The sequence below is a fragment of the Hyperolius riggenbachi genome, chromosome 8, assembly GCF_040937935.1.
Source record: "Hyperolius riggenbachi isolate aHypRig1 chromosome 8, aHypRig1.pri, whole genome shotgun sequence".
NCBI classification, from domain to species: Eukaryota; Metazoa; Chordata; class Amphibia; order Anura; family Hyperoliidae; genus Hyperolius; species Hyperolius riggenbachi.
This window is the reverse complement of record NC_090653.1, coordinates 129,442,433-129,458,203: the sequence shown is the minus strand read 5'-3', so window position 1 is coordinate 129,458,203 and position 15,771 is coordinate 129,442,433. Positions and strand designations below refer to the sequence as shown.

The window sequence follows — 15,771 nt, the reverse complement described above, 5'->3', positions numbered from 1 at the left end:
ATCGGTTAACCCTTTGCACACTGACATGCAAATTCTTTCAGGCAAATCAATCATCCAGGAACCACTGCAATGTTTGTTACTATGCAAGAGAATGTATTCCTTTGTAATGGAGACCCTGGCTTTTCACTTAGCTGTAGTGATAGCAGTAAATCCTGGATGATCGGTTTGCATGTGCAAAGGGTTAACTGATTTTGCAACGCACACAAGTAGGCTGTGGTCTGTACAATGGTGAGAGGAGAGTAAAAAAGTAGGATAACTGCAATGATGCCACTTATCATGGAGGGATGCATCAGGGAATGAAAGACGTTCAACTCTACTTAATTTGAGTCTATGGACAGTGGCAGCCAGGAAACCCACAGACTTAAGATCACAATTATCAACCATATGAAGTGAGGAACTCAGAATCCCTGTGGATAATTTCCAAAGTTGTTAGCATAAGTGCTCATGGCCGGATTTCAGGCAAGGCCTCATAGGCCATGGCCTAGGGCACCAGGAAAGCAAGGGGCGGCCTGTGGGCAGCAGGGTGGCAGTAGCAGTTAGGCTGCTGAACATTCGTCCTGCTACACAGAGTTTGCACATGCCAGTGGGTGGCTACCAAGATCCAGATCTGGCACTCGGGGGATTATGGGACGGCGCACGTGCACTTACAGCGATCTCTGAGCTGCCTGTCCCTCACTGAATGTGCCGCTTGCCAATGACCTTACAATCTAATCCCTGCCATCCCTTCACCAACTGGGGGGGGGGGGGGGGAGGGGGGGTCTAGGTAGGATGCTGTAGGTCTGAGGGCAGCTGGTGATAGTGGGCCTTGGGTGGTGAAAAGTACAAATCCGGCCCTGTAAGTGCTGCCTCCCACAAAACCCCTGAAATAATGATCAAATAACCTGTGCCCAGCAAGAGGAGTTTAAATTGCTATGTATGAGTGTCCTCGCTGTGGTGGTATAGGGGGAGATACTGCAAAAAGCAACATCTCTTCTCCCTCTGCTCTACAATTATTTGAAAAATGTTTACTTTATCCATTTTCACTTTGAATGACCTTTAGGTTCAATATGGTCATGGCCCCTCCTATTTACCCGTTTGGTCAGCTGCATTGTGGTTGCATGCTTGCTACAGTATTCACTGTGACATCTTGACCAATGTATGGGGACACGTGTGGCTTTGTGCTGTGATCTTCGGCGATGTGCCAGACTTTTTAGAGTGTGCAAACATTTCACATTCACAGACATACGGACCATGCACAGGGACACACAGTGACCTCATCAGTATAATTTATTTGCCAAACGCGACAGGCGTCGCACCCGAAATTATTTGTGGACACATGGCAGTTGGCATAGTGCAAATAACAACAACAACATAAGCATAATTATAGCTACATAGCACATAGCAACAATAACAACAATGTGACAGCAACAATATCAACAATATATACAGTATATTACAGATCGCAACCCCCCCTGTGCAAAACATGCATGAACATCATATGGTACAGTGCGACCAGTGAGAGTCAGCCTATGGGCAAGCATGTATATATACCGGGGCACCAGAGGACAGCAGAGAATATGGACAGCAGAGAAAGCCAGCACTCACCACATGGGCTGCATTTGAATTACTTATCACCTCATGTGCACCACTTATATAGCTCAAATACACACTCAGCAATCAAACAGATGCAAAACATATGCATAATTAAATACTTACCATGCAAACAGGAAAGCACAATGGGAGCTGCTAACCTGGTAGTTACAAAATTATGGAAACAAATACAGGTAGAAGGCTGTGATAAGTCATTCAAATGCAGCCCATGTGGTGAGCGCTGGCTTTATTCTCTGCTGTCCATATTGCATGTAAGTTATACATTTTTGCTTAGCTGCTGCCAGGGTAAGGACATATGCCTTTAACTTAGGTTAGATAGTGTAGGACATCTGCTTCTGAGAATTACCTCAACATTGGTGCAGATGTCTAGTAGATTGTATTTTGCATGCAAACTATAATGGAAGCTAAACTATCTCCATAAACTAGTATTGCATTGTTTGGATGTGGGGCGTGCAATTTTAGTCCAGAAGGGGCAGTGTACGCCACAGCAATTAACCATTCAATTGTAGTATTAGGTCAGGGATGCGCAGCCTTCTACCTGTATTGGTTTCCATAATTTTGTAACTACCAGGTTAGCAGCTCCCATAGTGCTTTCCTGTTAGCATGGTAAGTATTTAATTATGCATAGGTTTTGCATCTGTTTGATTGCTGAGTGTGTATTTGAGCTATATAAATGGTGCACATGAGGTGATAAGTCATTCAAATGCAGCCCATGTGGTGAGCGCTGGCTTTATTCTCTGCTGTCCATATTGAATGTAAGTTACACATTTTTGCTTAGCTGCTGCCAGGGTAAGGACATATGCTTTTAACTTAGGTTAGATAGTAATCTGCTTCGGAGAATTACCTCAACGTTGGTGCAGATGTCTAGTAGATTGTATTTTGCATGCAAACTTTCTCCATAAACTAGTATTGCATTGTTTCGATGCCGGGCGTGCAATTTTTTAGTCCAGAGGGGGCACCAGAGGAGCTGGAGTAGACCCGGTGATATCCTAGTGGTGAGAGCTTGAGTTGGAAAGGACGACTGCTTGGAGGGGAGAAAGTGTTACTACGCCTGGTGGTTTTGGAGGGGATTAAATGCTGCTCTGCAAAGCAGGACGCTGCTGAGTTCTGAAGCTACAGAGTAACTTCTGTAGCTTTGTTTGTTCATGGACTTTGTTTGCTTGACCTGTCCCAGTCTCTTATGTTTGACCTGAGGCTTGACTTGTTCTGACTTTGCCTGGCTGCCATGAACTTCTGCAGGGCTATTGAGCAGACCTGATTGACTCTACACCTGACCACCCTGGCCAGTGACTACAACTGATTATTTGGCTCCATCCTAGAATGCTGGTGGGGAGGAGGCAGAATGCAGCATGATAAATAACATAGGTTAAGCCTCAGTGGGAGGTCGGTGCTACATACAATATATGCAGCTTGCGTCACCAATACAGCCGAGCACTATTTATAGTTATCAGAAATCTCCCTGTACATTATCAATGTATACCTCTCCTCTTCCTCCTTCTCTTGCTTCCTCTGCTGCTCCAGTTCTTGTAGTTTAAGGCGCTCAGTAGCCCTTTTATTTACAGCCTCCTCACTGAAGTGGTTGGATGAGTCTACAGATACCTGTTTCAGTAGTAAAGAGGCAGACATATGGTAAGTTAAACAGGTTTTCTGTTGGTTCAAAGAGAAATTTCATTGTTAAAGTTCCAAAAAATTTTTCTACACTGGACCAAAAAGGACTGGTTTACTAGAGGTTAGGAACACCAGAGAGCATAAGTGCTGAGCGAACCAGGACAGAAGGTTTCTAAAAATTCTATAATATGGCACATTTTTTCAACCCTTGCCCAAGTCATATCGGAATATAGTGGGGTCACTCAACTATTACTATATTAGAACTAGTGTGGTCTTATATACAGGTGAAACTCGAAAAATTAGAATATTGTGCAAAAGTCCATTTATTTCAGAAATTCAACTTAGAAGTCGAAACTAATATATTTTGTAGGTGTTTTAGATTAATTAGCTGATTAGAGTCTGATTAGAGAATATTGAACATTTTCAAATTTTCTCATTTTCTGAGATTTTGATGTTCTCATAAGTTGTGAGCCATAAACATCAAAATTATAACAAATAAAGGCTTGAAATATCTTGCTTTGCATATAATGAGTCTATTTCATATATTAGTTTCACCTTTTAAGTAAAAAATTACTGAAAAAAAAGAAAAATGGACTTTAGCTCAGTATTCTAATTTTTCGACTTTCACCTTTATGTACACATTCCTGCAGTGAGGACTTTTTATTATTAAATGTAAGCTGTCCTAGATGCAGTAAATGGTAACTTCTTCCCAACAGTGAATGCATATGACTGCTCGAGTACAAACTGTGGTTAACTAACCTTTCAGCAAATCTTGCTGTAGCCGGATATGGCCCAGGCAGGTGATACAAGCTTTTACATTTTTTTTGTTTGTTAATTTTAACTATTTTTTTATCTGGTGTACGTCTGCTGGATTTTTTTGTTCTTCATATTCCAGTTATCTCACACCTTCATAACCTGACCCCACGCAATGCAGTAATATTAGAATAGTACTTAACCACTTGCCGACCGCACGCTTATACCGTGCGTCGGCAAAGTGGCAGCTGCAGGACCAGCGACGCAGTACTGCGTCGCCAGCTGCAGCTTAATTAATCAAGAAGCAGCCGCTCGCGCGAGCGGCTGCTTCTTGTCAAATCACGGCGGGGGGCTCCGTGAATAGCCTGCGGGCCGCCGATGGCGGCTCGCAGGCTAGATGTAAACACAAGCGGAAATAATCCGCTTTGTTTACATTTGTACGGCGCTGCTGCGCAGCAGCGCCGTAAGGCAGATCGGCGATCCCCGGCCAATCAGCGGCCGGGGATCGCCGCCATGTGACAGAAGACAGCCTGTCACTGGCTGCACAGGACGGATAGCGTCCTGTGCAGCCCAGATCTCCGGGGGGAGCAGGTAGGAGAGGGAGGGGGGAGAATGTCGCCGCGGGGGGGGCTTTGAGGTGCCCCCCCCGCAACATGCCAGACAGGAGGAGCGATCAGACCCCCCCTGCACATCATCCCCCTAGTGGGGAAAAAAGGGGGGCGATCTGATCGCTCTGTGTGGCCGCGGATCTGTGCTGGGGGCTGCAGAGCCCACCCAGCACAGATCCAAACAAACAGCGCTGGTCCTTAAGGGGGGGTAAAGGGTGGGTCCTCAAGTGGTTAAAGAGAACCTGAACTGAAAATTAAAAGTCAAAATAAACATAAACAGGTCATGCTTATATCCCGTGTAGTCTACTCCTCAATCTCTTTCTCCTCTCCCGCGTCCTGTTTGTCAACTGTGGTGAAGGGAATGCTGCATGCTCCATATGGCCAATACCCCATAACAGCTTTCTGGTCAGCACACTGTTAAACTGTAACATCGCCCACTTGAGCCATAAGGAAACATGGACATTTCCTGGCACAACAGTTGTCATCTCAGCTATAACTGACAGCAACTGATATGTAACTGACAGCAAATTATATATTTCAGTTCTGACAAAATGTTCTTTGCTGAACTTCAGTAAAACAAATGAAAATGAAAGCGTACGGCCTAGTTCACACATGCAAGTCGCAATCACAATCTCTTATATACATAATACAATTTTTGCATCAGATAGACTGATGGTTCGATAATTCCAGCTTGTCCGATCTGCTTATAATCAGGAAAAGGATCGATTTTGAGATCAGTACTACAGAAAATCAATTCCTTTCCCGTTCAGAAGCAGATCGGACATGCAGAGAATTACCGAATGATCCGACTTTCTGAGGTGAAAATTGCAGCATGTGTATCCAGCATTAGCAATTGCAATATTGTAAAGAGATTTTTCGCACAATTGCAATTTTATAACATTTTGAACACTGCAATGGGAACACCCTATTGGTCTCGATCATTGAGACTATGGATATTGAATAACCCAGTGTGTAACCCTTACGGTAACGTAGTTCGGGGTAAGCCGCGCAGGAGGTGTTCTCAGGCCCTGCTGGGCCAATTTGCTTAATTTTTTTTTGCTGAACGCAGCTAGCACTTTGCTAGCTGCGTCAGCACACCGATCGCCGCCGTCCCGCGCTCGATCGCCGCTATCCGCTCCGCCGCCCCCCCCCCCCCCCTTAGATCCCGTGTGCTGCCTGGCCAATTAGTGCCAGGCAGCGCTGAGGGGTGGATCGGGACTCCCAAAGACGTCACGACGTCGCTGACGTCATCCCGCCCCGTCGCCATGGCGACGGGGGAAGCCCTCCAGGAAATCCCGTTCTTTGAACGGGATTTCCTGATCGAAGCGGGCGGGGGGATGCCGCAGAGCAGCGGCTATCATGTAGCGCGCCTTCGGCTCGCTACATGATTTAAAAAAATAAATAAAAAAAAACTGCTGCGCTGCCTCCTGGCGGAAAACATTAGACCGCCAGGAGGGTTAAAAGAAGCAAAAGGTATCATTCCTGGCATCTTAACTGTATAATTGGATTCATTCTAAATTGCATGTAACATACTCAAAACGAATTTTGCTCTTTAGAAAAACACAGAAATGTATCTCTACTACGTTTCATTTTTACAGTGAACTGAAGCATTCATCTTATGGATTTTTATATAGCCTTATGAATGTTGGAAACTTGGAAATGATGGGTTGCAGCCGGACAATAATATTGTATAGTAAACATCTAGCTGTTCTCAACATCAACAGATACTTCCGTTTTTACATATTGCTGTATAGTGGTGCTCAGCAGAGCTCGAATATTCGAGTAGCTCGAATATTCGAGCTCTTTTTCAGCTATCCGAGCTCGGTATTCGAGCTCCGAATAGCTGTAGCTATTCGAATGGGCTATCCGAGTACACTCGAATAGCCCATTCACTATTCGAGCTATTCGAGCAAACGGCGCTATTCGAGCTCGGTACCGAGCTCGAATAGCGTCATAGCCCAGATTGATGTCCTTAGAGCCAATCAGAGGGCTCCCAGGCCCTCTGACGGCAGCCAATCACAGAGGGGGACCCTGGCCAGCCCCTACCCTATAAATAGCGGCCGCCATGTTCCGTTTCTCCATGCTTGCCTGAGACTTGTACAGAGAGAGAGTTGCTCCTTTGTGCTTTGGCTTAGCAAGTGCTCTATTGTGATCATTTACCTAGCGTTTTTGCTCACCTACACCTGCCATATACACCTATATTGTTGTTAGTTAGATAGACATTGTATTTTAGTTAGTAGCTTGTGTGTTACATTAGAGACAGGCAGCTGCTGCAAGCTTACAGGTTTAGGCCTCAGGGGGGCCTTGCCTCTGTGGGCAGCTGTCCTCTGTTTATTTCTCTCATCTATACCAGTATTTCTGCTGTCCTTTACTAATAGTATTGTAGTTATACTGTACTAGGAGTAGGACACTCACTGACTGTCACTGTTTATAGGCTACTAGCTAGCTCCTGCGTGTGTGCACTCACTCACTGTCTGTGTGTACACACACTCTATTTCCTTCTGATTACTGATAGATTATTGTTAGTTAGTTGTACTTACTGTTACTACTTACTCTTACTGTACTAGGAGTCTAGGACACTCAGTCAGACAGTCACTGTGTTCATAGGCTACTAGCTCCTGCGTGCGGTCACTCACTGTCTGAGTGTACACACACCACCCACACTCCATTTCCTTCTGATCGCTGATTGATTATTGTAATTAGTTAGTTCTACTTACTGTTACTACTTACTCTTACTGTACTAGGAGTCTAGGACACTCAGTCACTGTGTGTTCATAGGCTACTAGCTCCTGCGTGCGGTCACTCACTGTCTGAGTGTACACACACCACCCACACTCCATTTCCTTCTGATCGCTGATTGATTATTGTAATTAGTTAGTTCTACTTACTGTTACTACTTACTCTTACTGTACTAGGAGTCTAGGACACTCAGTCACTGTGTTCATAGGCTACTAGCTCCTGCGTGCGGTCACTCACTGTCTGAGTGTACACACACCACCCACACTCCATTTCCTTCTGATCGCTGATTGATTATTGTAATTAGTTAGTTCTACTTACTGTTACTACTTACTCTTACTGTACTAGGAGTCTAGGACACTCAGTCACTGTGTTCATAGGCTACTAGCTCCTGCGTGCGGGCACTCACTGTCTGAGTGTACACACACCACCCACACTCCATTTCCTTCTGATCGCTGATTGATTATTGTAATTAGTTAGTTCTACTTACTGTTACTACTTACTCTTACTGTACTAGGAGTCTAGGACACTCAGTCACTGTGTGTTCATAGGCTACTAGCTCCTGCGTGCGGTCACTCACTGTCTGAGTGTACACACACCACCCACACTCCATTTCCTTCTGATCGCTGATTGATTATTGTAATTAGTTAGTTCTACTTACTGTTACTACTTACTCTTACTGTACTAGGAGTCTAGGACACTCAGTCACTGTGTGTTCATAGGCTACTAGCTCCTGCGTGCGGTCACTCACTGTCTGAGTGTACACACACCACCCACACTCCATTTCCTTCTGATCGCTGATTAATTATTGTAATTAGTTAGTTCTACTTACTGTTACTACTTACTCTTACTGTACTAGGAGTCTAGGACACTCAGTCACTGTGTGTTCATAGGCTACTAGCTCCTGCGTGCGGTCACTCACTGTCTGAGTGTACACACACCACCCACACTCCATTTCCTTCTGATCGCTGATTGATTATTGTAATTAGTTAGTTCTACTTACTGTTACTACTTACTCTTACTGTACTAGGAGTCTAGGACACTCAGTCACTGTGTTCATAGGCTACTAGCTCCTGCGTGCGGGCACTCACTGTCTGAGTGTACACACACCACCCACACTCCATTTCCTTCTGATCGCTGATTGATTATTGTAATTAGTTAGTTCTACTTACTGTTACTACTTACTCTTACTGTACTAGGAGTCTAGGACACTCAGTCACTGTGTGTTCATAGGCTACTAGCTCCTGCGTGCGGTCACTCACTGTCTGAGTGTACACACACCACCCACACTCCATTTCCTTCTGATCGCTGATTGATTATTGTAATTAGTTAGTTCTACTTACTGTTACTACTTACTCTTACTGTACTAGGAGTCTAGGACACTCAGTCACTGTGTTCATAGGCTACTAGCTCCTGCGTGCGGGCACTCACTGTCTGAGTGTACACACACTAAATTTACTTGTGATTACTACTGATTATTGTAACTGCTAGTTGTACTTCCTGACTGTTACTACTTACTTACTGTACTAGGGGACACTCACTCAGTCACCTCACCAACCAACCCACTCCATTAAAGTACCCCACTTTTCACCCGCCCTTTTAAAAAACTTTTGTCTATACGCCCAAAACATTGAAGATGTCTGGAAGTGGCAGCCAGCGCGGTTTGGGCAAGGGGAAGGGCAGCAAGGGAATCAGGAGGAGAGGGAGCAGCATTGTGGCAAGCCGCGGCCGCGGGCGCGCCACCATGCACAGTTCCGCAGCAGCAGCAGCAGCGTCAGTGGCTAACATTCCTCCCATAGCCACTGGCCGTGGACGCCTTGGGCGCCGCCCAGCAGGAGCATCTGCAACTCACGCTGCAGAGACACAGCAGCAGCAGCGTGTAGCACCTGCTCCCATTTTCCTCCAGCCGGGTCGGAAACGTCCCATTGAGGAAAAGGATGCAGACACTGTGGTGCAACTCATGACGGAGGATGAGCAGCCCGCCATCAGCTCTGCATCCGAGGCCTCCACCCTCACCACCACCACCACCCCTGTTCGCAGCAGCCGCCCAGCAGGGTCTGGGGAGGAGGCCAGTTCACCGTCACTCGCCGACCTGTCATTCAGCAGTCTTTTGACCCCAGGCATCATGAGTAAATTGTCTGCTGTTGTTGGCGATCTTGAGGAGGAGATGCTGATGGGCACTTTGGGGGATGAGGGATTGGACAGCAAGACTGTGGCGACAGTCAAGCAGCCCATCCATGCATCAGGAGAGGAGTTTGGGGGGTCCTCATCCCAGCAGGACATGTTTCAGGAGGGGGAGGATGATGATGACCCGGTGACAGACAGAGACTGGGTGCCACCACCTCCAGGGGATGTCGTCCTCAGCAGCTCTGAGGAGGAGGAGGAGGATGCGCTTGTGGGCCTTGCAAGGAGGCGCATCATTGCAAGCATTGGCAGCGTCCCACACCCTGCTGGTGTCTCAGGCTCAGCAGCAGCAGCATCAGCCAGTACCACCACCAGCCGCACCCAAGCCCCCCCCCCAACCACCACAGGGAGACAGGCAGCAGCGCTTCCATGCCGTAGGGGGATGTTTAAGTCACCAATCTGGCGATATTTCACCATGCCCACTGTGTACAGCAAGTACGCCACTTGCAACCACTGTCAGCGGAAGTTGAGCAGAGGTGCAGACCCCTTAAAGTTCTGAACCAGCTCGCTCATCAACCACCTTGCGGCTAAACATTTCCACCAGCATGAGGAGTTCCAGAGGCTGAAGGCATCTGGTGCTGGCAGTGGCACCACACCCATCACTGCACAGCCTTCAGCAGCAGCAACAGCAGCCACCCGCCCTCCTGCTCCTCCAGCAGCACCAGCAGGAGTGCGGAAACGCACTGCTCCTCCCCCCTCTGCAACTCCTGCCGCCGACACTGAGGCCTGTTCTGGCAGCCAGTCCTCAGTGGCCTCCTCCGCTGTGTCTGCTGATTCCCGTGTCAGCAAAAGGCCACGCCAGAGCCTTTTGAGCGAGTCCTTCCAGGGGGTGGTTAGGGCTCTGCCTCCCAGCAGCCGTCGCGTGCGGCAGCTGAACGGCTTGCTGGCACGGGCCATGTGCTCCCAACTCCTGCCGTACACGCTCGTGCAGGAGGGGAGCGACATTCGTGCGCTGCTTGCTTGCGCAGCCCCAGACTGGCAGCTCCCCAGCAGACACTTTTTCTCCCGCAAGGCCATTCCTGCACTGCACCGCTTTGTGATGGCCAATGTGGAGCGAGGGCTGGAGCACGCGGTTGGTGAAAGGGTCCACGTCACCATGGACTCCTGGAGCAGCCGCTTCGGGACAGGCCGCTACCTGTCCTTCACTGTCCACTGGGTCAGCTTGGTGGAAGGGGGTGAGGATGGGAGAGCAGCAGCGGGCACAGCAGCAGCAGCAACACAGTGGGTGGTGCCACCCCGCAGGCTCAGGGGAACTGCAGCAGGTTCCTCCGATCCTCTGCCATCCTCCGGCACACCTGGCCAAACCCCCCGCCTCAGCAGCAGCGTGAAGGCCCGCCACTGCCAAGCGCTGCTGCACTTGGTCAGCCTTGGGAAGACCAAGCTGACGGCAACCCATGTGTTGGCCAAACTCCAGGAGCAGGAGAGGATTTGGCTGACCCCCAGAGGCCTCAGAGTCGGAGAGGTGGTGGCCGACAATGGGGCCAATCTGGTTGCCGCAATACACAGGGGAAACCTGACCCACATCCCCTGTCTTGCCCACGTGCTGAACCTGGTGGTGCAGAAGTTCCTGCGCACCTACCAGGGGATGGGCGAACTGCTGGAAACGGCAAGGAATGTTGTGCGTCACTTCCGGCGCTCGGCTGCAGCCTGTGCGAGCCTGGAAGACGTGCAAAAGGAGCTGGATCTGCCACGCCATCGGCTGATCCTTGACGTTCCGACTCGCTGGAACTCCACCCTGGCGATGTTGGAGCGTCTGGTTGAACAGAGGCACGCTGTCAAACAGTACCTTGCCCTGGCCACTGTTTCCGCAGCTCTGAGAAGGGACAAGACCAGCAACTTCCCGTCCATCGTCCCCGATGATGACTGGAGGCACATGCAGCAGGTGTGCTTAGTGCTGGCTCCCTTCCTGCAGGCCACAAACATGGTGAGCAGGGACCATGCTATGGTCTGCGAGTGGGTGCCCCTGGTTTCTCTGCTGAACAGGGCCCTCGATGCTTTGCTGGAACAGGGAGCGGCAGCCTTGGACCAGCAGGAGCGGCAACCAGCTGCGCAGTCCACCTCTGAGGGGGAGGAGGAGGAGGACTTGGTGGAGGTCCCTGACCTGGCTGCTGATGAGGGGGATCAGCACAGCGCAGCTGAGTTGGTGCGGGGGTGGAGAGAGGATGAGGCGGCAGAGGAGGAGGATGAGGACAGCACTGACGTCGATGTGCCAGCAGACGTGGCCCGCCTCTTCCCAATGGCAGCGCACATGCTGACGTGCCTGCGCAGGGACCCCAGGGTGATCCAGATGAAGCAGAGGGAGGACATCTGGATCAGCATGATGTTGGACCCACGCCTCAAGGGGAAGTTGAGCCAGTTCCTGCCGCCTGCAGGAGGAGACCCAGCGCAACAAATAAGGAGCTTGCAGCAGGCCCTTGTTGAGCGCTTGGAGGAAGCCTTCCCCCAGCCTTCCACCCCCACTGTCCAGCAGCCAGCACAGAGGCAGCAGCAGGTGCCTGCATCCAGCAGCAGCAAGCGCCCCACAGACCTGCTGTCTCTCAGCCACGAGCTCTACAGGACTGTAGAGGCTCCGGCAGCAGTGACTAGAGAGGAGATGCATGCAGCAGCATCCTCCTCCGGTCACAGCCAGCGCCTGACCCGCATGGTGGCTGACTACATGGGGTCGTACAGCGGGCTTGACAGCGATGCCCCTGTTGATCCCATGGAGTATTGGGTCAAGCGCATGGAGATCTGGAGCGAGCTGGCGCAGTACGCCCTGGAAGTGCTGTCCTGCCCCCCTTCCAGCGTGCTGTCCGAGCGCTGCTTCAGTGCAGCTGGTGGCGTGGTCACCGAGAAACGCTCACGTCTGTCTCACAAGTCTGTGGACAGACTGACGTTTCTCAAGATGAACCAGGCGTGGGTGGAAGGCGAGTTCCTGGCCCCTGTTGTCGGCGAGAGGGGGACATGAACTGGCTGCCGGAACCATCGTTAATGTGCCTTACCACCCTTTACCACCTCCTGGCTCCTGCTCACTAAGCCAGCCTGGTTCACTTTGACTATTACGTCGCCTGCAGCCACACATTTTACACCTACAGTGGGCTGCTGTGTACTGCCCTTCTGCTGTCTGTCTGTGTTTCCCACTGCCAGGGTACACAGATGATTTACCTTCTGCTGCCACTCTGCCACCAGCTATTACGTCAAACAATAGCTATATTGGTTGCAAAACCAAAAACCAAAAAACCATAAAAAAAAAAAAAAGGTTTAATTTTTCTGAGGTGCCCGGGTTGAAAACTGTGTTGTCCCAGTTGTGTATTGGACACAATGTGGGCTGCACGACCGCTGTCTGGGACCTCCTGTTGTGTTTATTTACAGCCCTGGTATCACCGCTAGGTACCAGGGCTATTATGTCACGCTGCCTACCTGCTGCCACACTCACACTGCTCCTCCATACCTCCTCCTGCTGCTGCTGCTGTCTGTCTGTGTTTCCCACTGCCAGGGTACACAGATGATTTACCTTCTGCTGCCACTCTGCCACCAGCTATTACGTCAAACAATAGCTGCTCGCCTACTCCTCCATTCCTCCTCCTGCTGCTGCTGTCTGTCTGTCTGTGTTTCCCACTGCCAGGGTACACAGATGATTTACCTTCTGCTGCCACTCTGCCACCAGCTATTACGTCAAACAATAGCTATATTGGTTGCAAAACCAAAAACCAAAAAACCATAAAAAAAAAAAAAAAGGTTTAATTTTTCTGAGGTGCCCGGGTTGAAAACTGTGTTGTCCCAGTTGTGTATTGGACACAATTTGGGCTGCACGACCGCTGTCTGGGACCTCCTGTTGTGTTTATTTACAGCCCTGGTATCACCGCTAGGTACCAGGGCTATTATGTCACGCTGCCTACCTGCTGCCACACTCACACTGCTCCTCCATACCTCCTCCTGCTGCTGCTGCTGCTGTCTGTCTGTGTTTCCCACTGCCAGGGTACACAGATGATTTACCTTCTGCTGCCACTCTGCCACCAGCTATTACGTCAAACAATAGCTGCTCGCCTACTCCTCCATTCCTCCTCCTGCTGCTGCTGTCTGTCTGTCTGTGTTTCCCACTGCCAGGGTACACAGATGATTTACCTTCTGCTGCCACTCTGCCACCAGCTATTACGTCAAACAATAGCTGCTCGCCTACTCCTCCATTCCTCCTCCTGCTGCTGCTGTCTGTCTGTCTGTCTGTGTTTCCCACTGCCAGGGTACACAGATGATTTACCTTCTGCTGCCACTCTGCCACCAGCTATTACGTCAAACAATAGCTATATTGGTTGCAAAACCAAAAACCAAAAAACCATAAAAAAAAAAAAAAGGTTTAATTTTTCTGAGGTGCCCGGGTTGAAAACTGTGTTGTCCCAGTTGTGTATTGGACACAATGTGGGCTGCACGACCGCTGTCTGGGACCTCCTGTTGTGTTTATTTACAGCCCTGGTATCACCGCTAGGTACCAGGGCTATTATGTCACGCTGCCTACCTGCTGCCACACTCACACTGCTCCTCCATACCTCCTCCTGCTGCTGCTGCTGCTGTCTGTCTGTGTTTCCCACTGCCAGGGTACACAGATGATTTACCTTCTGCTGCCACTCTGCCACCAGCTATTACGTCAAACAATAGCTGCTCGCCTACTCCTCCATTCCTCCTCCTGCTGCTGTCTGTCTGTCTGTGTTTCCCACTGCCAGGGTACACAGATGATTTACCTTCTGCTGCCACTCTGCCACCAGCTATTACGTCAAACAATAGCTATATTGGTTGCAAAACCAAAAACCAAAAAACCATAAAAAAAAAAAAGGTTTAATTTTTCTGAGGTGCCCGGGTTGAAAACTGTGTTGTCCCAGTTGTGTATTGGACACAATGTGGGGCTGCACGACCGCTGTCTGGACCTCCTGTTGTGTTTATTTACAGCCCTGGTATCACCGCTAGGTACCAGGGCTATTATGTCACGCTGCCTACCTGCTGCCACACTCCACACTGCTCCTCCATACCTCCTCCTGCTGCTGCTGTCTGTCTGTGTTTCCCACTGCCAGGGTACACAGATGATTTACCTTCTGCTGCCACTCTGCCACCAGCTATTACGTCAAACAATAGCTGCTCGCCTACTCCTCCATTCCTCCTCCTGTCGCTGTCTGTCTGTCTGTGTTTCCCACTGCCAGGGTACACAGATGATTTACCTTCTGCTGCCACTCTGCCACCAGCTATTACGTCAAACAATAGCTATATTGGTTGCAAAACCAAAAACCAAAAAACCATAAAAAAAAAAAAAAGGTTTAATTTTCTGAGGTGCCCGGGTTGAAAACTGTGTTGTCCCAGTTGTGTATTGGACACAATGTGGGGCTGCAACGACCGCTGTCTGGGACCTCCTGTTGTGTTTATTTACAGGCCCTGGTATCACCGCTAGGTACCAGGGCTATTATGTCACGCGAGCTGCCTGCCTCATTGACTGCCTGCTGCCACACACTCATCCTCCTCCTCCTGCTGCTGAATTTACCTCCTGCTGTCTTTGTGTTTCCACTGCCAGGGAGCACATACAATGGCGCTTCCAACATGCGTGCGCCCACCCAGCTATTTGTTACGCTCAAAAATAGATGCATTTCTTTAAAAAAAAAATTGAAAGAGAAATAACGAGAAGAAGAAGAAAGAAGAAGAAGAAAGAAGAAGAAAGAAGAAGAAGAAGAAGAAGAAGAAGAAGAAGAAGAAGAAGAAGAAGAAAGAAGAAGAAGAAGAAGGAAGAAGAAAGAAGAAAGAAGAAGAGGAAGAAGAAGAAGAAGAAGAAGAAGAAGAAGAAGAAGGAAGAAAGAAGAAGAAGAAGAAAGAAGAAGAAGAAGAAGAAGAAGAAGAAAGAAGAAGAAGAGAAGAAGAGAAAAGAAGGAAGAAGAAAGAAGAAGAAGAAAGAAGAGAAGAAGAAGAAGAAGAAGAAGAAGAAGAAGAAGAAGAAGAAGAAGAGAAAGAAGAAGAGAAGAAGAAGAAGAAAGAAGAGAAGGAAGAAGAAGAAGAAGAAGAAGAAAGAAAGAAGGAAGAAGAAAAAGAAGAAGAAGAAGAAGAGAAGAAGAAGAAGAAGAAGAATATACAGTAACACTACTGAACAAAATTAAGAAGAAGAAGAAGAAGAAGAAGAAGTAAGAAGAAGAAGAAGAAGACAGATGAAGAAGAAGAAGAGAAAGAAGAAAGATGAAGAAGAAGAAGAACAAGTATATACAGTAACACTACTGAACAAAAATAAGGACACAACTCTCTTTGCCACATTTTTTTATAAAGGAACATCCCACATAATCACTTG

At 48.7% G+C, this 15,771-nt stretch overlaps 1 protein-coding gene across 4 annotated transcripts in view; it reads right to left on the bottom strand.

The window, feature by feature from the left end:
- LOC137529105 (A-kinase anchor protein 17B-like) overlaps nt 1–15,771 on the bottom strand; it is a 221,502-nt gene that overhangs the window by 22,738 nt on the left and 182,993 nt on the right. For all 4 annotated transcript variants that reach the window (XM_068251082.1, XM_068251080.1, XM_068251079.1 and 1 more), the window contains exon 3: nt 3,071–3,189. In XM_068251082.1, the coding sequence (XP_068107183.1) occupies nt 3,071–3,189 (119 nt within the window). The remainder of the gene's footprint in view (nt 1–3,070; nt 3,190–15,771) is intronic.